Source organism: Coregonus clupeaformis, chromosome 28 (assembly GCF_020615455.1).
Source record: "Coregonus clupeaformis isolate EN_2021a chromosome 28, ASM2061545v1, whole genome shotgun sequence".
Lineage (NCBI taxonomy): Eukaryota > Metazoa > Chordata > Actinopteri > Salmoniformes > Salmonidae > Coregonus > Coregonus clupeaformis.
In genome coordinates, this window is record NC_059219.1 from 34063637 (window position 1) to 34085814 (window position 22178).

The 22178-nt window shown below is 44.0% G+C and overlaps 1 protein-coding gene across 2 annotated transcripts in view; it reads right to left on the reverse strand.

Annotated features, from left to right (window-relative positions):
- The window catches only part of LOC121579051 (PRKC apoptosis WT1 regulator protein), a 69436-nt gene that overhangs the window by 17045 nt on the left and 30213 nt on the right, over positions 1-22178 (reverse strand). For both annotated transcript variants that reach the window (XM_045208939.1, XM_045208940.1), the window contains exon 3: positions 6361-6489. In XM_045208939.1, the coding sequence (XP_045064874.1) occupies positions 6361-6489 (129 nt within the window). The remainder of the gene's footprint in view (positions 1-6360; positions 6490-22178) is intronic.

Sequence of the window (22178 nt, forward strand, 5' to 3'; positions counted from 1 at the left end):
TTGAACATACAGTACCACAATCAAAACATATTTGTTTGCAAAGTCATATACTGTAGCTACATGTGTATATAGTTAAACTGAGTATAAAAAAACATGAAGAACACCTGCTCTTTCAATGACAGACTGACCAGGTTAATCCAGGTGAAAGCTATGATCCCTTATTGATGTCACTTGTTAAATCCACTTCAAATCAGGGTAGATGAAGGGGAGGAGACAGGTTAAAGAAAGATTTTTAAGCATTGAGACAATTGAGACATGGATTGTGTATGTGTGCCATTCAGAGTGTGAATGGGCAAGACAAAAAAGATTTAAGTGCCTCTGAACGGGAGTATGGTAGTAGCTGCCAGGCACACCGGATTGTGTCAAGAACTGCAACGCTGCTGGGTTTTTCACGCTCAACAGTTTCCCATGTGCATCAAGAATTATCCACCATCCAAAGGACATCCAGCCAACTTGAGACAACTATGGGAAGCATTGGAGTCAACATGGGCCAGCATCCCTGTGGAACGCTTGCCACCTTGTAGAGTCTATGCCCTGACGAATTGAGGCTGTTCTGAGGGAAAAAAGGTGGGGGTGCAACTCAATATTAGGAAGGTGTTCCTAATGTTTAGTACACTCAGTGTATACAGCGCACACAGTTTCAGAACTCAGAACCCAAACCATTCCCCCCTTTGGACCCAGCACCACATTAGAAGCAGATGATCCGGTGGAATGTTCCCTATGGTTGTTTCTCTGACAAGGATCCAGGTTTAGGGAAAGTGTTTTCCTTGTACAGCTCACATACCACAGAGGGGTAAGGCCTGATAACCAGGACCACATTGGGGCCTCAGAGAGCGAGAGAGAGGGCCTCTCTGTGACACGGGCATCACTGAAACTACACTTGATTACACTGAAACTACACTACCTCACAGAGGAACGCCACCATAGGCAAGAAGAGAAAGACACCAATGTGTGTGTGTGTGTGATTATTCGTGTATGTGCGTGTGTACAGGTGTGTGTGTGATCCCATGTGTATCAAAAGGTGATATTGTGTGTGGGTGGATGGGTTGACAGCAGGAGATGGGGATATTAAATAGATGAGTAGGAACAGAGAGAAATGATGACAGTGGAGGAGATAGTGCTGCTGCCATTACAGGACTCTCTTTGTTCTCCCTCCCACTGAGATGGGCTGGTCAGTAGGGCCGGGAGGATACACAGTATTGCGATACTCGTTAGTATCGTGGCAAGGAAACAAAACACGAAGTGGATTTAACGTCTTTAGGAAAACAGCCCTGATGTTGGAAACAAACATCCTTATGTTGTCATCCAGAGTCACATGTATTTATTTTCCAAACTATAGCACACAATATTTTACAAACAGCGGGTTTTTAAAGGACCAAATAGTTGTCTGCTTCGTGTTTCCATTTTTGGCATGGAAAAAATATTGCAATACAGGTATTGTCACAGCTCTACTGGTCAGTGTTACACTGCTTTTACCTAGTCACATCTTCATGAAAGGGTTGTGATAGAGCAGGAACACACAGCGCTCCACAGAGGAGGAAGAAGGGGAGGATAGTGTGTTTTACTTAGTTCAGATAGACAGACCCAAGAAAGGATGAAAAGAGAGAAATACGAATCAACTATTTTACATTTTTTTTTACATTTAAGTCATTTAGCAGACGCTCTTATCCAGAGCGACTTATAAATTGGTGCATTCAACTTATGATAGCTAGTGGGACAACCACCCAATATATATATATTTATATTGTTTATGGGGGGGTAGAAGGATTACTTTCATTCATTATCAAATGAAAGTCGGAAAGCTCACTAATCAAGTTAATTTATTATTGATGCAACACTGTCTGGACTCAAAACGATAGGGGATCATTTTGTTCTGCAGAAACGTCAACGTTTTCTTAGTATTTGAAGTTGCCAGTACCGTCTCAGTCCAGACATCTTGATACCAGTGCAAAAGCTAAAAAGCCTGACAGTTTGCTCTCGAGGTAGCTGTATATTACACAGCCCAACATGGCAACCGCTTGTCTGTGTGATAAATGGGGTCAGAATGAAATGGCACATTTTTGGAATGCTCCGTCTTTACAGATGTCTGCTTGACAGCTCCCTGTAAATACACGTTTCCAAATGTTCTATTGTTCTCTCCATCCCTCTCTCTCTATCCCCACTTACTCTCTCTCTCTGTATGTCTCCTTCCTTCCCTCCTGTCTGTTTTCCTCTGTTAGCTCGTCACTACGGTCACAAAGGCACAACACACAACCAAATATGACCGTCAAACATCCTTAAACCAAAGACAGGGAGTGGTAGAGCAGTGGGTGAGATGCAGTGTGGGAGATACCCAGTGGTTAGTCATGGCAGTGCCCACATCTGCTCTGACTTAAGGGAAATATGTTGCAGTGGTAAGGTGGGTGGAGTGGGCACCTCCATGTCTCATTTCAAATGGCTGAAGTGTAATCTGGTTATGTCTCAGTGGGAAGGAGTGTGGTTCAAGTATGTGTTATGACATCTTAATCTTCTGGATTCACTATATGGTACATCAATGGAGTATAAACCTCTTTACTTGCTACACATGACACATAGGTTAAATGAGTGGGTGGGTGCTGACTCTTATTTCTAGTGAATTAAGTGTTTGCGGGCCTACTGACTTGATACATTAAATTACTAACTACATTTGGACAGCTTTACACAAATATATCATCTGACATACTGTATAGTACAGACAGAAACCCTATCTGTAAACACAAGGAGGAAATCGAAATCGTATTATATTCCGGCTCATAGTTACACAGATGAGTGCTTCTGCTGTTGCCTTCGTTACGGACATATTCTCATTGATGTCCTTTCATGTCTCTGCACAGAGAGTTTGACAGCACTTCAATTGCACACTTGTTGACTGCACAGTAATGATCTCCTCAAGGAAAAAGTAACAGAACATGATATTTTCAACATCACTGCTTATAGAGACATCACTGCTTATAGAGACAATCATAACAATAACAATAAGCCTGATAGTATGGACTCAGTCTTAGTCACGTCTGTTATGCTCTACAATGGTTTGCTTTAAAATCCATTGCACATACAATACCACAATCAAAACACAATAGTTTGCAAAACCATATACTGTAGCTACATGTGTATATATAAAATCGGCTTGGCCTTCCTATGATATCTATTAATGCAGGGGCCTGAATAGGCAGGGACTCATACATTACAGATTAGTTCCAGATACGGCTCTGAAGTGTGTTTTTAGAGAGACTTTCTGCAACACAGGCTCCAAATGAACCTTTGATTAATGTTAGCACTTAGCCCTATGGACCTTGGAGCTAAGCTGAGCTGTGTTGTGCTGTGTTGTGACCATCTCAAAAACACAGCTGTCCAAGCTATGTGTTTTTAGTACTGCTAATGTCATCACGCTCAGAGAATGGTTACACAGAATGAGAATGCATTTGTATTTGTAGCGTATTGTAGTGCATCATTTTGCCATACGACCTGGTTTATATAGAGCAGCGTTTCCCAAACTCTGTCCTCGGGTCCCCAAGGAGTGCACGTTTTGCTTTTTGCCCTAACCCTCCGCAGCTGATTCAAATAATCCAAGCTTGATGATGAGTTGATTATTTGAATCAGTTGTGTAGTGCTAGGGCAGTTTGGGAAACCCTGATATAGAGCAATGCATTGGTTGCGGCGCCCTTCTTCTCAAGCAGCCTATGGAGTGATTTCTCTCTGACCAACAGTGCCTCTGTTTGGTGGCACTGTGGTATCTATCTATCTATCCATCTCATCATCACATTCTGCTCAGGGGAGGGGAGTGTGTGTGTTGGGCTGGACTCAGCTGTAGATCACCATGGGAATCTAGAGGTCTATCCTGTTTTGTACTATACACTCAGAAAAAAAGGGTTATTTGGGGTTCTATATAGAACCTTTTGGTTCTTCAGATGATATTAAAGAACCCTTTACTAAAAAAGGTTCTATATATATACACCCAGTGAAGACAAAGAACCTTGAGGGTTCTATCCCTTCCCAGAGTGTAATGGGGATTTTAGAAATTAAGCTAACCCAGTCACATCAAACTCTGAAATGACAGCTAACATTCCCTCTTAATTTGTTTTAGCTGTTTTCCCATTGACATTTATATCTATATTAATGCTGCTGCTGCATGACTTCGCCTGTTCAGAAAAATGGCGAGCTGACGTCCGACACGTTAGCGCTCTATGGCAAGGGAAATATTTCATTCATATTCTGCAACATTGTTGCCATGGTCTGAGTGGCAAACAGCCAGGCCCAAACTTGTGCTGTTGCAAACTAAATTCTAGCTAGAAGCAAGTGGAAATTATGTGTTTAATAAAAGCATGCACTCATAAAAAAGGAGTTCTAGAAACTTTTGGTTAACTCAAAATGTAACTGCCATTCCGATTCAAAAACGAACTGCCAATCCATTCCAGCATGACAAAGCCCGAGGATGTTGGTTGAACCAACTTGCAACTAGCCTACCAATAAGCACATTTGTTAATGTATTAAGGTAAGCAAAGTTGATTCTTTAATTAAAATATATGAAGCCAAACAGAAAAAGCTAGGCTACTTTAATTCACCACTTCACAAGCTAGCTATCTCTTTCAAATAAACTTGAATTATGGGATATGCCAAATAGAGCTACAGACCCAGTCTGACATTGGCAATTAGCTAATTTTTTCTTTTATTTCAGTGTGCAGTCAATTGAAGGGACTATGTTTCATTAAAACCATTAGAAGACTGTTGCTGAATGAGATGTATAAATTATTTATAATAAATTAGGTATAATAAGTATTGGTGATTCAATAGCCTAGTTAATCATTACATTACTTTTAACACACTATCTATGTTTTGCTCAGTCTGGCAGTAACCCAGAACTATCAGAGGCTCTCTCTTTCGGCTGCTGCGGACAACTACATGTAAGTTGTTCTTCTACATCATACTAATTATATGTCTGCATAGCATTTTGGCAGGTTAACTCATGCTTATTTCTGAAGATTAACTCATTTTGTCTTCTTCTCTGGAACCAGTCAAGCAGCTAGCCCAGTGGCTAAGGAGTTGGGCCTGTGGCCGAAAGGTGGCTGGTTCTAATCCCGGGCCGGGCGCTGGATTGTTTTTGTTGCAGAATTGATCTGACAACTGGAGGGCAGCTGGGTTCACATCCTCAAAACATTCCCCTAACGTTAAGCCCTTGAGCAAGCCCCTTAACCCCAGAACATGCTCTCCATCCAGGGGAACTGCACTGCAGCTTGAACCTGTGATCATCTCAACTGTATGTGTGAGGTCTGCTGTTTGGGGGGGGGTTGAGAACAGAGCAGAAGACACCTTTTTGTTGTTCACTAACTAATGGACAAAGTATTGTATTGTAAAGAAGTCAGCCAGAGTTGACGTGGGCCATCATTCTTTTAACACACTGGGCTAGCTGCTTGACTGGTTCCAGAGAAGAAGACAAAATGAGTTAATCTTCAGAAATAAGCATGAGTTAACCTGCCAAAATGCTATGCAGACATATAATTAGTATGATGTAGAAGAACAACTTACATGTAGTTGTCCGCAGCAGCCGAAAGAGAGAGCCTCTGATAGTTCTGGGTTACTGCCAGACTGAGCAAAACATAGATAGTGTGTTAAAAGTAATGTAATGATTAACTAGGCTATTGAATCACCAATACTTATTATACCTAATTTATTATAAATAATTTATACATCTCATTCAGCAACAGTCTTCTAATGGTTTTAATGAAACATAGTCCCTTCAATTGACTGCACACTGAAATAAAAGAAAAAATTAGCTAATTGCCAATGTCAGACTGGGTCTGTAGCTCTATTTGGCATATCCCATAATTCAAGTTTATTTGAAAGAGATAGCTAGCTTGTGAAGTGGTGAATCATTCAAACAAAAAGATGCCTCCCTGGCCACCAGCGCATATTTCCAACTATGTTGACATTTAAATGGCAAATTCTAAAAACTCTGCCATTATTTAATTGTTTATTCAAGTATATTCTTAGCTCAAAATATTATTATTTAATAGTAGTAGCCATAATTCATAAATGGCACCATGCAGTGTTCTACAGTATATGGAACCATTTCGGTTCAGTGAAGAAGAACCTCTAGGGTTCTGATCAAAGAACCATATAAAAGGGTTCTATATAGAACCTTTAGGGGTTTCATATATGAAGCAAGCGATAGAACCCTTTTTTGTGTACAATAACTTGGGGAGCCAAATTCCTTATTGATTGATATGACTTGAGCCCAGAGTTTATCCTGCTCTGGTTACATGGTCAGGCTAAACTCCAGGCCCTAGGTATTACACTAAGGGGTAAAGGTCAGTGAGGTTGGGTGACATGTGACCTGGTCCACACCTGTAGTAAGTGAGTGGTGGCCCCTGGGTCAGAGGTCATGGCTTCGTTCTGTTCCGTGTTGAGCTGCGTCAGCTGTTGCTCCTCCTCCGTCTCCTTCTCCCCTCCGTCGTCATCCAACTCATCCAGGCTCTGCAATACAGAGAGAGAGAGAGGGGGAGAGAGAGAGATGAGTTGAACACACCTTTATTGAATAATTCAGGTGTGAATAGAGAGGTCAACGTCTTGAATGGTCTTTAGGTGCAAATCAAAATAAACTATCCAATACACTAAGTAACATATCAACAGGATGTAAATCTATTGTAAGAGAGAGAGAGAGAGAGAGAGAGAGAGAGAGAGAGAGAGAGAGAGAGAGAGAGAGAGAGAGAGAGAGAGAGAGAGAGAGAGAGAGAGAGAGAGAGAGAGAGGGGGGCACGGGGAGTGAGACACCACCACTGACGTTGACGCGCGGTGACAGCCGGGGTCTTTCTCACTGTAACCGTGGTAACCTCCGGCGAGATGTGGCCCCGGTCCCCTTAATCCTCTTAAGACATTATTTATTTCACAGCCCCTGGACAGCTCTGACGCAACCTAGGCCACATTCACTGGGACACGCAGGCAACAGGAAGACGGCCGGCAAGGGGTCCTTACATTGCTGCTGTGGACGTGTAGTCAGAGATGGCTTTTTGACCAGTGGAATGTCCCCGAAAACACTGGGAGTCAACAACACTCTGTGACGTATGGGTCAGTCACGACACAGCGAGAAATTGTGCACATCTTTCTGGGAAGTCTTCCAACTTTACTGAGGCATCTCTGCTCTCAGCTTCATCTTAAATTGTTTATAATATATCATCTTGACTTTCTATTTAGGCAACTAATTCATGAAATATGCGATTAAGTTAAGGAGTGCAACAAAATAAATGAAGATACATTGAGAAAATACAGTTTGACTTTGAACTTGACGGTTGTATCATCAATATTGACAGAAACAGGAGCCAACCTCCCACACGTACAGAATACAAACCAGTCTTTCCTGTTTTCACAAACAAAAAAGGTGCTTACCGGACGAACAGGCCCTTGAATGGTAAAAATAGCCTTAAAAGGCTAAAAAGGAATGTTGTGATTTGCAAAGACCTTCCTGCCAAAACGTTTATCAGCACGCCTGGGGAAATGCCAACTCTTTTCTCCTCTGCTCTAACTCAGGCCGAGGTTAACGCTAGTTGTTCTCGTCTGGCCTATGACATATCGCGCGCACACACACAACTTTTAGGAGCATGCTGCCTGTGTCCGTGCAGACTAGCCCAGTAAACACACACTGCCTGCCTTTAGCCGTCTGACCCCTGCAAAGGGCACAGGGATTCTCTGTGCTGTTTGATTCGCCAAAACGTTCCCCTGCTCCCTCCCAACTGCCTACAGCAATACACAGCTTTAGACTACAGAGAAGCAGGGGTCAGAAACATAGAACAGCCAGATATGGAATAATGAGGGATATTACACAGTCTAACAGAAGTCAGTCTATATCAACACAGTGTTTACTGACTAAAAACTTTGCTATGCACAGTTGCCTGAACAGAGGGACTTTACATCTGGAATTGGGTTTTGAACGTTTATTTTGGATCACGGTGCTGGCTGTTTTACCCACTATTACTTAAAAATCATTGCCATGCATTTGTCTTATTCCAGATAAAACAAATGGGAGATCTGGGATCATCCTTTTAAGGGATGTTTTTGTTTCGGATGTCAGTAGAAAGAATCTGTGTTTTTCCCGACCCAGACGGTGAGAGGAGACTGGGTTAAGCCATATTTTGTCTCTGTTCTCGATCAGTCATGGTGGCCACGTCTGAGTCCACATGGTCAAATAGGTTTATGTCAACAGAACCATGGATATATAACCTTGGTCCAGCATTCCCTTTCACATTACCAAGTCCAACAGTGAAGGATTATAGGATACTGTCCCTAGCATGCTAGTAGATATCATAGACTTCCAGTCATTGCACTAATGCTAGCTTGCATTAGCTCACGAAACTACCTCTAACTTCCTTCATACTGGAGGCAGACATAAAAATAATAGTATACTGTATATGACTAACTATTAAGAATAGGTATACAGTATCATGGTGCAACCACACAGCATATCCAACAGACAACTGTAAAATACAGATAAACACTGAGCATACACACACAAACACGTATCCATTAAACACATAGCTCAACCAGGGACAAGTATCACCTATTGAAAGCAGGAATTGGGCACTAGTGGTTGCCCTGGGAAACTCTGAGTACATTTCCTCCCGTCAAGGGGCTCCGATAAAGTGGTGATGACACACACCAGAGGGGAGAGGGGAAGTGGAGGAGTGAGTTCTGAATAGAAGCAGCCGAGTCCCAACATTCCTTCCTCTTCCTGTTTATAATGTGTGGGACCTCGGCAGGCGTAAAGCGCGAGGCCTCTGAAGAGCGTTTACTCAACATGGTATTGAGGTCTCCAAAGGCCATAACACCGGTGTCCATCATGGGAAGAAACATTAATTTAAGAAGCTACATCTGGACCCAACTGTGGCAGTCTATTAGGAATGTGTGTGCTGGGTGGAAATGTGGTCCTTTTGGGGGAAAGTGATCCGCAATCTATCATTCTAATGCTGTATCCATGGCAGGAGGAATTTGCAACATGTCTGACTTTTGGTGTCTATACCTCCCTGAATGGACATTTCCGTGTCTCAAATAACACTGCTTATGTACTGGAGATGAAGAATCTGAACAGTGTACAGCATCCTCACCTTGCTATAAGATGAAAAAAATACTCAAGCACAATTTCCAACAGCTGCTCCTTGACAGAACTATAGCTGCAGGAAGAGCAAATGTGGTCCTATACCATAAACACTTATAACACTCATATATCCTCTCTCCCTCTCCTCAGAGGTCCCGGCTAAAAAATCTAAGCTGACCGCCTGCGCCGACTTGTTAACGTGCCAGCGCTCTGTCCATTTACTCCTCAAATTTATTAATAAACAAGCAAAGGGCACCTCCGTCCGCTGGTCTCTTCTTCCCACTGGAGGCTGCTGCTACGGTGGTATTGTGCGACCGGGCTTAATGACTTGTGGGCATTAATTACCTGCCGCATGCCCTGACATTGACTGAGTTCATTTGGATGATGTATTAGATATGGAGCGGAGAGGAGCAGTGAGGAGAGGAGAGGAGCAACGGCACTGAAGTGATTCACCCACTGCCCACTGTCCGTTAATCATCAGCGTTGTTCGTTCAGCCTCAGCTCAGCTACGACCTGGCTCACAAACACAACACAGAGCTCTCTGGAGGGACTGGAGGAACTCAGGTCTGTCAGAGATCAAAGGGAGAAAAACATCCACGATGAGAGTCAGGGGGATAAATGTAACACTTGTTGCCAATGTGGGTTAAAGTAGAGGTATGCCAGCTATGAGGCTTGACCCATATCATCTGGCAAGGTCATAAGAGTTTATGTAAAATATGACTGTCTGGTTATCGTAACAACTTGTTATGGTCCTAAGTGAAATAATAATATCATGGAGGCAGATTAGGTGAATGCTGAATCAAACTATGGTTGATTCACTGAGTAAAGGGAACAATGTGAAGATCCAAGTGCAGCAAGAGTCCAAGGGAGTGGTGTTCAGTGCCCGGATTCAGGCAAGCTGGCATGGCGCACACACACACACACAGAGAGAGAGAGAGAGAGGGAGAGATGAAGAGGCTGCACACTGCTCAGTGGGCTCTCAGTCAGACAGATGGAGGTGCTGGTCAGCTATGGGTCCAACCATAAACCATCCCTGAGCCTCTAAGTCAGTTCCAACTCTCTCTCCCCTAACCCAGAGAGCGGGATTTATCGGCCCTGTTAATCCCAGACTGGTTTTGTTCCCAGAATACGTCGTTTTTTCATTTAAATTCTGAGTTGAAATTCCAAATAAACTTGTTTCTCCTTGCAGGAGTTGGTTTGGGCCTTCAAGTCAAACTGTGTACAAGACATTCTCATAAAGTGTAGCTTGTCTTGGCTATGAGCTCAACTTCTTTATGTATTCTTTTAATCAATGTTTATCAAGCACAAGCCTGATAAAATGCTCTGACAACCGTGGAATGGGAAAGGAACATTAAACTGGGTCTAAACCAGAAATCAAAATGTCCCCCTTTTTATCACAAACCTTTCAGCAATAACGTTTTAACAAGCACGTTTAAAACTCCACCAGACATCCCAGGGACGTAATCTCCACGTGAGGTGACAGTAAAAGCCTGCCATTACAAAACATAGGCTACAACTGCTAGGAAACACACTATATTTCCTCCATGGTCATCAAACATGAGACAGTGTGCTAGTATCAGCATCCCTCTCTGTTGTAGTCAGACCTGGGCAGCCAGGAGGCCAAGCAGAGGTCTACTGTCTGGCCTCTGGGCCCAGCTTGAATCCATCTGTGGGAATAGACCATGCAACAACACCACAATGCGTTTCTCACTGTGCTCTTGCTTTGCAAGCCTCATTCTATGCTCAATAACCTCTGTGCTTTGGACGAAGAGCCAGGAATTGAACTGCTGGGCATGTTATGAGGCTTTGGGGGAGAGAGGGCAGAGAAGGTATTCAAACAGTCTCAGCGGCTAAACTCCTAAAATGGTAGCTTACACTGCAATACCACCCAGCTCTCTGTTCTAACCCCATTTCTAAATGTTGTATCACAGAATGGGGTCGTCTTGTTTTTGGAGAGCATTAGGATTTTGTATCAACTGTGAGAAAGAGAATCAATGACATTGATCAATATCTGCCATGTGCAGTCAATGGATAACAATCTACTATACTGTTTAAACCTCTAATATAACTGTATATAATATACATATGCCATTTGGCAGACGCTTTCATCCAAAGCGACTTACAGTCATGCGTGCCTACATTTAACATATGGGTGGTCCCGGGAATCGAACCCACGACCCTAGCGTTACAAGCGCTATGCTCTACCAACTGAGCTACAAAGGACCACCAGTCAGTCTCCTGACAGGGCTCATCCTGCCTAAAGCAGTGCTTCTGACCTCAGCGGGACCTCAGAGGATGTGTGGTGGTGACCTCTCCCCGGTTTTATACGCAAGCCGACAGACCAGACATAAAAACAATGATTGATAGTTTAGTGAGTTGCTCAACTGCAATGAAAATATCAAAGGCTTTGTAATGGATACCAACATGTGACAACATACAGTACTTAATTGCATTAATTACATGTATTGGATTACGCATTCCTTGTGCAAAATTATCATTGATTTTCATAGGCCTCTCGCTACTAGGAGAGTTCTCCTCTGCCTCGTGTCTTTTTTCCAGCCTTAAATGAGACAGACACACACACACACACACACACACAGACAGACAGAGACACAGACAGAGAAACAGACAGACAGAGACACAGACAGACAGAGACACACAGACAGCGACAGACATAGACAGACAGACACACAGACAGCAACAGACAGCGACAGACAGAGACACAGACAGACAGAGACACAGACAGACAGAGACACAGACAGACAGAGACACAGACAGACAGAGACACAGACAGACAGAGACACAGACAGACAGCGACACAGACAGACAGACAGAAAAGATGATGGGTTCAGGTGAGCAATATTTAATGACAAACGGAGAAAACAACCTTGGTAAGAAGATGACGCCACACGACAAGCTCTGGAAAATAGTGTGTAATATTATGAACGCATGACATTCGCTGATCATATGTTACACCGTAGCAATTTTCCAGTCATATGGAGAATTGCTTAATTACATGGTTTTGCCTCTTAATTCCTAATGAATAATTAGTAGCTGGATGTTTGGTTGAATTTATGCAAGAGGAAATAGGCTACTGTACACATTAGACCATCTTGGAGAAAAGACAGAGAGCCAGTGCTGTCTTGTCTTTAGACGGCCAAGCATTTGAAAAGATTACAGACTCACCTTGTAACGGTGATGGCCAACAGATCCACTCTCCCCCTGTTGTCATCCCTTCCAGAACAAAGTGATTTTACACTGTGTAAAAAGACAGCTTGACGTGAAGGCACATGCCCGTTCCAGCTGTTAGGATTTTTGACCATAATGTTCATCTTTCATACCAGGACATGGCATCCATTCATGAAATAAAACATGAATATTCAAGACAATAGACTTCAGCACAATAGTTCTCTGTTGGAGTCCATTCAGCACATTTGGGCTCATCAACGTCCAATGAGAGCAGTGTTCAGTACATCTGTCTAGTCTTCTAAACCTATCAAATCCTCAAATAAAAGCATCCCAGCAGGACTGTATACTGTGCAGACCAAACTAACCAGTTGGCCAAGGGGTCTTTATCTCTGTGTGTTGACTCTAGCTCCCTGCATAAACACTGCTAGCCTGGGTCTGATGGAAGGGTATGCAGCTTGTAGTTAAGGCCCCATTAACAAGTCTATTGTTTGTTTTCTCTAGTGTTTGACCAGGGAGGAGCGCCACACTCACATTCAACTGCAAACACACTCAACTGCAAACACACTCGGTCCAGTCCACTGCTCTGGCTACCCTAGAGCAGCTGGTTTGTCAAGGTATACTATCATGATGACAGGAAACCTCTACATGACTAAAGGTTCAGACGTGCCTGTCCACAGGTATAGGGAAAGGGAAATGGGATACCTAGTCATTTGCCAGATGTTAAATGTATCCCATCTACAGTTGCCTGCAGACAGTTTCAAGGCCTTCACGCCAACTGAATGCATTCAACTGAAATGTGTCTTCTGCATTTAACCCAACCCCTCTGAATTAGAGAGGTGCGGGGGGCTGCCTTAATCGACGTCCATGTCATCGGCGTCCAGGGAGCAGTTGTTGGGGGTTAACTGTCTTGCTCAAGGGCAGAACGGCAGATGTTTCCACCTTGCCAGCTTGAGGATTCGAACCAGAGACCTTTCAGTTACTGGCCCAACGCACTTAACCGCTAGGCTACCTGCCACCCCTATTCGATGGCAGTGTGGTTTTCAAATGATACCAACAGTTACGTCCAACTCTTCTAGTTTGACACTGTTGATACTCTTCCTGTTGGCATGACAACATGACAATGACAACAATACCATCTTGTCTCCCGAGTTGGCGTGAAGGCCTTGAAACTGTCTGCAGGCAAGTGTAGATGTGATACATTTAACATCTGGCTCTTCTAGCCACAAGCTACGGGTCCTGTACTGTACCTCAAACCAGAGTGAAACCAGGACAATCATAATGAATCCTATCCCTGTAAACCAGCAGTAATAACAGGGTGTGTGTGGTGGTGGTATACGGAGGCAGCGGGTAAGCTGGTTCTGTGTTGTCTAACGCCTCATCAGACCGACATTATCATTGCGTTTGGGTACACCAGAAGTACATTCATTTCCAATGGAATGCTGTGTTTGCCTTGCAGCATTGCGTTGCAGAGGCAGTTGCTGTGCGTAATGTGTTCTGTGTGGTGAATAAATCCAACGTATTAATCCAATTGTATCCGTAGACTTAACAGAAATAGTAGCAAAAGGTGAATGTTGAACTGTTGTTGCACACATATCCAGAAAATGTTTTGGATAACATAATGAAAAAAGTTTGACTGCAGAATGTATTACGCAGCATTGATGCAATGACGCTGTCTGTCTGATCGATGCGTAACCCCCTAATCTTGTTTTCGGCCTCAGCACTGGCAAGAATACTTACTTCCCCCTGCTTTTCACACGGTGCGGTTCTAACCCCTCGACCCCTTATACCCCCCAGGGTCACAGTGTTCCAACATATAGAACAACCCCGAGCATGAGGCTGTTTCTCATCCAGCGCCGGGCCGCTGAGCTCCCGCCATTGTTCTCTGCCATTCACCGCACCATCCACACGCACACAGTCCTACAGAAGCCACACGAGCGGATTAAAAGCATGCAGGGGGAAGCAGTGCAGGTAGCCAGGAGACAACAGGGAAAGCAGGCAGCCTCAAAGAGCTCCCTTTCTCTCTCCCTCCCTTCATTCATGGCCGTTCCGTTGGCTGCTGACACACGCTTAGAGGGAGGTATGGGCGTCAGGGGAGGTGGGCGGGAGTCACCGCGGTGGTGGGAGGGACAGATGGGACAGATATATGAGGCTAACCCAGGGTTTAATGGGCTGCTTATCTCCTGAGCCAGTCCTACTGTGTCTGTCAGCCCATTACAACCTGACCTCCAGCCTCATACGCCCTGTAGGAGGCAGACAGACCCACATTCTCCACACACCCTCATCTTTGGAATGTCTAGTATCTGTAGACATGAACAACCCATCAACCTCTGCCTGACCTGCTTTAAGAATACCAGTACAAAATGGGGCATTACATAGTAGCTGACACCCCATAATATTCTGTCAGCCTTTTGAATGCTTGGATCTAAGTCTACCTAGTAACCTGGCGCCGAGAGGAGAGCGCTCATCCGAGCGGCAGGGGAATCAGCAACAGCAGCACTTAACACTGGGTTATTGTGTCAGTAGTGGTTCTCTCCAACAAAAGGAGGCAATAGAGAGATTAAGAGATGTCTTGGCTGGTGTGAGCCAATAAGACCCCTCGGGACGCTTAAAGAAGAGAAAGACATCAGTTCTTCGTCCCTTTGATTGGGTTTATCTAAAAAAAAAATAGCCAACGACAGTCAGAGCCAAGCGCCATTCAGTCCCTCACTCCTTTTGTGTGAGCCCTCACGGTTTTTGGCCGCAATGGCCCGGTTTCTTGGCGGCAGCTTCTTCGCTCTCATATAGTCTCTCAACTCTGGGACTATTCAGGTTTCATAGAGCTATCAAAAGAGCCAAAGAGACGCTGGGCTGCAGTAAAGCCGGGTCCACAGCAGCCAGCTAGAGCAGTAGCAGCAGTCTATCACGTTGTCAGACTGGAAGATATCATCACTTCTCATGCCCAGGATGAATCCAAACAACCTAAAGGGCCGTGGTACAATACCAGATTCCTTTGTCCTTTCACGGGGTAGAATAATATATTATGTCTAGAACATGACAAAGGATGTGTAAAACCAGTGCATACCATCACAACTATGACCCTGTAAAACACAGAGCCGGGACAAACACAATGCATGAGATTGGATCAAGTCCTCTGTGACTGCAAGGTTGTGGAGTCAATTTCCAAGAAAGGTCTCAATAACTGTCACAACCTTTGATTGGAATCAAGGTTCTTTAGATTTAGGTTAAACAAATACAAGTCTAGTCAAGACAATCTGTCATTCAAGAGGGAGATACGAATAAGATGGCTGTGCAGCTCTTCTGTAATGCATCAGGGTGCCTGCTCATCGAGTGACAGAAGGAGATGAAAGAGGAGATGAAAAGATAAGTAGTGGTGACTCAGACCAGTGTGTGTTGTGTCTCTATGGTGACTGATGGGCCAATAGGAGAGAGCAGAGCAGTAGTAGCCTGATGGCACCTGATGGCAGTACTGAACCATCCTCCCCTTCCTCTACTATACACCTTCATAGGTCTACCACTGATGCACAATCAACACACACCTCCAACAACACAACACACACCTCCAACGGGTCACCTAGAAACACACTGACACACACTTACCACAAACACATGTACGCAGCATGGAGCTGGACAGAGTGCAGAAGCATATGTACCGTATTTTCCGCTCTATAAGGCGCACCGGAGTATAAGCCGCAGCAGCTAAATTGAATGATATTGAATGATGTGTACATATATAAGCCGCACTGGACTATAAGCCGCAGGTGTTTTAATGTTTAATTACCATATGTAAGGGTTCGTGCACAGAGGGGATTGTCGGGAAAGAGAAACTGTCTCGCTCTCGTAATGTCTGTCTGTCTTGCTCTCGTTCTGTCTCTCGTTCTGTCTCTCGTACCACTCTCGGTTCCACTTTTACTTTTGCGCGCTACCTGTCTCACTCTTTTCCGGCCTCCAGCTTTTCCTGCTGGAGCCCGCCGCTTAAAGGTGGGGGGGCGCGGACCGGTCATAGAGCCCATAGAGTTAAAGTTGGTGGACTGTAACCTGTAAAATCCATAGATTTAGGAGGTCTTCTAGTGGCCGTTAGCTGTAAAAATCCATAGATTAGCCGCACCGTTATATAAGCCGCAGGGTCGAAAAATGGGAAAAAAGGCGCAGCTTATAGTCCGAAAATTACGGTATCAATCAGAACAATCTGATCTTAACTGCATAGTTTCTATCTCTCTCATACTCTTTGTCCATTACATTTTCTGCTTTAGCTAACTTGTTTTGGTCTTGTAATGATGTGGCGTTGCTGAACGCAGAAATAGTCTAGTCTGGTCTGACACCCAGGGCAATTTCAAAGCAGTGTGATAGCACAAACCACACTGTTATTGAGGGGGAACTGAGGACCTTGAGTAGTGGGAGAACATGTTGTCCCTTTCTATTACCCGCATCATCCTTCACTTCACATTGGAGGTTCAGTTTGAAGGGCTATTCATCATTCAATCAAATACCACACACATACTGCCTCCAATGTGGTTTCGCTCTCTGGAATGCTAGAATGGTGGGGTATTGCTGTGGACTCTTTTTTTAGTTTGGGCCATTAGAAAAGTATGGCACTGAAGACTTTACTTCCTCCTCAGGATATTTTCCCTCCATCTCCTTAAGGGGACTGGCCTGTTTAAAAGCAATTTCGGCACAACAACAACAAGCTAATTAAGGCGATAATGTCTTATAGCAACAAAACAAATACCTCTGGCGACCAGCGCAGTGCACGGATCCAGAGTAGGTCACAATTCAATTATTTCAGATGGAGCTCCTTGTTCTCACAACGAGAGAACAAAGAGCACACTAAGACTGACTCCAAGAATCACATTTAGTAATGGGATTACCGAGCCTTGGGAAACAAACTGTCCTCCTCTTCTCTTATTAGCTTTGCCATTCATGTTCTTCTTAGCTTTTGTATCATCCCACATTTATTTGAAGGAATCAAAAGATGGAGAGAAATTTTAATTAGGCTACGTTCTAAAATGAAATGCCACACACAGAGTATACCGTGTCATCTCCGATTTGTACAGTGGATCATCTATGTCAGTCACATGAGGAGAGACAGTGCTATAAGCTGCTCAGTGCATGGAGGGAAAAATTCTATATAATTGGTACCATCTGCCAGCCACCCTCGGATCCATGAATGGTTTCTACTCTGGCAAAATATCAATCCATCTGCACCAATTCATGTTCCATCAACCACCATTTATTCACAGAAATCCTCATTCGTGCAGATGCACGGTACACAGTTTACATAAAGGCAATCACTCACAAAATATGGAATTTCCTTGGGGGGACGTTTGGATGGATTTAACGACGCATGTTTCTATGGCAATTTATAAACTGAGGAGCTTGGAGCAAAGTTGAGGTTTGGCATCAAATTGATGGACATCCTCCTCTTGGCTTTGACTAACACTTTTGCAGTTGACACAATTACCATTATAGTTTTTATTAGTCCTTTCTATTTAGAGAACTATGTTAATACACTTCTCCCAAGTAAAGCATTTGAAAAGGAATGTGTATAAAAGCCAAATGGCCCAAATAAAAAAATACCATGACCCTGGTCCCTGCATGGGTAGCCCCACATGAAGAATTCCCAATTGAGGTTAAGCCCAGCATTAAGCTCACAAGAACAGCCCCTCCAAACACACACATAGGGCTGACTGAACACCTACATTAACCTAACTACCTACCGCACGGCTGTGGGAACTCCGGGGGACTACAGTATCTATGATTGACAGATCTTTGGAAGAAAAACTTAAACAGGAGAACACTGAAGACTTCCCTCCCACCTCTTATTCCCCCAGCCAAGTCCCTCGAAGCCCAAGTCTCGTTCCTCCTTTCGGTCTCCTTCTCAAGAACCCTTGGAGGAAATAAAAGGGAAGCTGGGAATAGGAGGCTAAAAAAAACAGAGACATTTACTACAAAAAGAAAGCTCAGCTGAATAGTTTATTATTTAGCAAGACAGAGAAGCTCCCTGAATTCCTGGGCATGAACTCATGAGGAACTAAGGAGCTGAGTGGAGCTCCCATTAAAAGGCTGGAGAAATCACACAGCAACACAGGCTCCCGGGTTCCTCACAGGTCTTGCGGCAGCACAACCTAACAATGTCAACACATTCCGCACCAATTTGGTACCATTTAACAATGCAAAACCGAGAGCATGCACTGTGTACACTTGCACATATGTTTCTTGTGTATCAAATAACCCACACATATCTCAAAGTCCAAGAATCACAGTGTCCAAGCCAGGTCATAATCACTAGGCAGCGCAGTGGGTGAATAGTGACGTGTGGACAAGCGCTGAGGACAGCCACCACATTCCCATTCTGATTCCAATGACGGCAGAAGGCCCAGAGCCTCTCAGGGCCAATGTACAAGGCAAAAATACTCTCTTTGCATTAAAACTAAGGTATAACAGTTGTTAATGGGATGATCATAAAGTAGTATTGCTTTGGAGTATATCAGAGATGTATAATGCTTAATCTCATATAACAAAGAGTCCTTTGTGACTTATATACTGTAATAACGGCATTAACTTTGCAAGCCCATTGTATAACACACAGAAGATAAAATCTGGACTTTAATGAATCCCAAACTGGGACCCAGTCTGTGTGTCTGTAGATGACTTGTGTTCTGGGGAAAATGTAATGAGTCTCTGAAGTGAGTCCCCACAGCGAGTTCCAATATCAGAGGAATGTAAATGAACTGAGTGCGGATCCTCGGAGCAGTGGCGGCCAGTGGGAAGCTCATCAGGTTTCCGAGGGTTTTGCTTTGAGCTCTCTGCACTCCGAGCCATAGGGAGGGATGAGTAGCAGACTCTTAAGCAAATAAACCAGATTTCTAACAGCTGCCAAACATGAAAATAGTCTGGTTGAGCGATTTCATTTGTGGGGCCACTGGCCAAAGCGAACAAATATCTTCGGCGTCGACCGCCGTGCGAGAACGCTGGGCTATAGTTGATGCTGTGGTGACAACTGGGTGACAGGAGCTGAAGACGTATTGGTGTTCTAGGCCTGTTATTGGTTAGAACCACAGGACAGGAGATCCAAACCAACCATGTAATAAAATGGTGTTGACTTCTCATTTTGGAGGACTATGAAGTATGGGATTGATGAGAATGACAGCCAAAACCTGACCTGAACAGAACAGAACAGTGTTCTATAAGCAAGGAAATTGCCCAGAGTGCTATGAGAGAGATAGACCCCACACAAAACACCCACAGACATCCCACTTATTTCAGGGCCAGGTTTATTCTTATCATCTTGTGTTACAATGGAAAAATAAAGAAAATAAGAGTGTGAGTGAGATTTCTCAGGCATTCTGGACTTCCTCTTCTCTCACTCTATATGTGCCTCCAGGCCAGGGACAAACATTCACTGTCTTTTTTTGCCAAGAGTGACATTCAAGCACAAGAACTTCAGATATGAAGGAAAAACTATTTTTATTTTTTTTTATTTTTTATTTACTCTTTGGGTATTTCATCCTCCCTGAATCAGGATAAGCTGGGTAATGTAATTCTCCTGAGGCTGGATCACAGCAGATGAGGATTCTGTCTGTGAACTCTTTCTATAGTCAACACACTATTTGTTGCTAGGTTGGGGACTTTGGACTGAACATTGTGCTATAGCAACACTAGAGGCTCTCTCTTCCACGTAGCCTACTGTGGGTGGAATCACATGTAGGTGGATGGGAGCTGGAGGGAGAAGCCTCTGCCTGTGGTTTGGCTGTGTGATTCTCTTACATAATCTCAATTGGGAATAACAGAATGCTGTAATAATCACAGCGTGTAGGTTTAACACAGTGCTCCATACCAGTTTGTGCTTCATACTGATTAGGTTTTGATTATCCTCCGCATTATTGTGTCTAATGGTCCTTATCTTTCGTAGAGGAACTATTTTCCCTGGAGGGCGACTATCCAGACCATTCCTGCCAGACCCCTAAAGGGTATAGTTCACTGGGGAGATATAAACAGCCATCTGGTTTCCTCAGTACTACTGTACCTCTGTAGAGCTCCCTCATCTTCAGTTCAGCCCATAAAAACAGTGGTTAAATAGAATCCACAGACCATAGCTACATTTTGATTGGAATAATACTGAAATACCCCAGTTGTCCAATGAAGCTTAGCACACTTAGTCCCAGCATGCACTGCAAAACCACAAGCACTATGGGAAGAGAGGAGAGTCACGCAATAGGGTAGAGATTCATTGGCATCTGTTCAAGGACACGATGATGTCCACTGCACAGGGAGACAGACAGGGGGATTTGCTACACTGGACATTTAAAAAACATGGCCGCCGTGCCAAATCCCCAATCAATGCCAGAGGCTGATAAAGCACTTCACAGCACTACCGAGCTATAAAGTATGAACCAGCGCTCTAATGCCAGTTTACCCTCCTTTCCGGGACGAGCTGGCTGGCCTACCACCACCACCCCCGCTAACAAAGCAGCTCTGGCAGCCCACCGTGTTAAACCAAGTCTGGCTGAGGGACGCACTGCCACCTCTAAGGCTTTGAGTGAGAACGGAGCAGTGGCCACACTGTGTGAGGTAATGAGAGTGAGAATCATCAGCATGAATTACAGAATACAGGTTCAAATCAACTTGTTTTAGTGGTCCTCTGTAGCTCAATTGGTAGAGCATGGCGCTTGTAACGCCAGGGTAGTGGGTTCGATCCCCGGGACCACCCATACGTAAAAATGTATGCACACATGACTGTAAGTCGCTTTGAATAAAAGCGTCTGCATATTATTATTATTATTATTATTAGTCATCAGCTGATAATCACAATATCAAACAAAGGCTATTTTATCATCTAGCACTTCGATTGCCACTGCTTAGCTTAAATTAAATTAACCTGGAATTAAAATGTGTGCTTTGATGTTGAGCTAAAAATGTGGCTGTTGGTTCAGGGCCGATAAGCAATTTGAAATTGAAACCGAAGTCTAAGAACCTCAAATCCTCTGTGAAGCGTAGAAGAGAGAGCATAATTAAATTCCATCACCTCTCTGATATCAGAAGTTATTTGATCCATTTAAACTATTTGCCCTTTGTAGAAGATTCCCATAAGCACCAGGTTAACAGCACATGGCTTCAATAACACTTCTCTTCCACACACTACAATCGTTCTCCCTCTCTCTCATGTCCCCCAGAGCAGTCTCTCCCAGTCCTACCCTTCCAATACACAACCCAGTCAGAACATGTTAAGCCAACGCCCTCTCCACTGCTCACGCAGAGCTGAGAACAGGATCCTTCACACCTGCAGCTTCAGAAGGCAATGCACTAAACTACTCAACACAATGGAGACTAGCGCTCAATGGCGAATTAGCATTAGCTAACGTACATAAGGGCAACATGGAGGGACTATGATACTACATAGCAATGTAAAGTACCTGAGGAGGAGCCAGGTGGAAGGAGCCCAGGAGGGTGACTGGGCACAACGTTTGACACATTGTGCTTTGATCAGTGTGTGAGTGGCTCAGAGCAAGTCAAGGTGCTTTGACATCTGGGAAATCCATAGACACCCTGTTTTGACTGGCATACCCCCACTTGTGACATCTACTTATCATACAGACAGAACACACTGACAATGTTTCAATGCCTAGAGGGGGGAGAAGAGGGCTTTAGAAACATAATGAGAGGGTGAACTGAGGCGATGCAGACAGAGAGAAAGGGAGAGAGAGAGAACTGAGGAGACGATGATGGAGAGAGAGAGGGAAAGAGAGCGAGCGAGAAAGAGAGAGAGGGGAATTTGAGAGAGAGTGGGAGAGAGAGAGAGACTGAGTGGGAGAGAGAATGTGGGGAGAAACTAGAACAACGGCTGATTTTTACAACAGTGTTACATAAGACTATTTAAAGTTTGGCAAGGTTC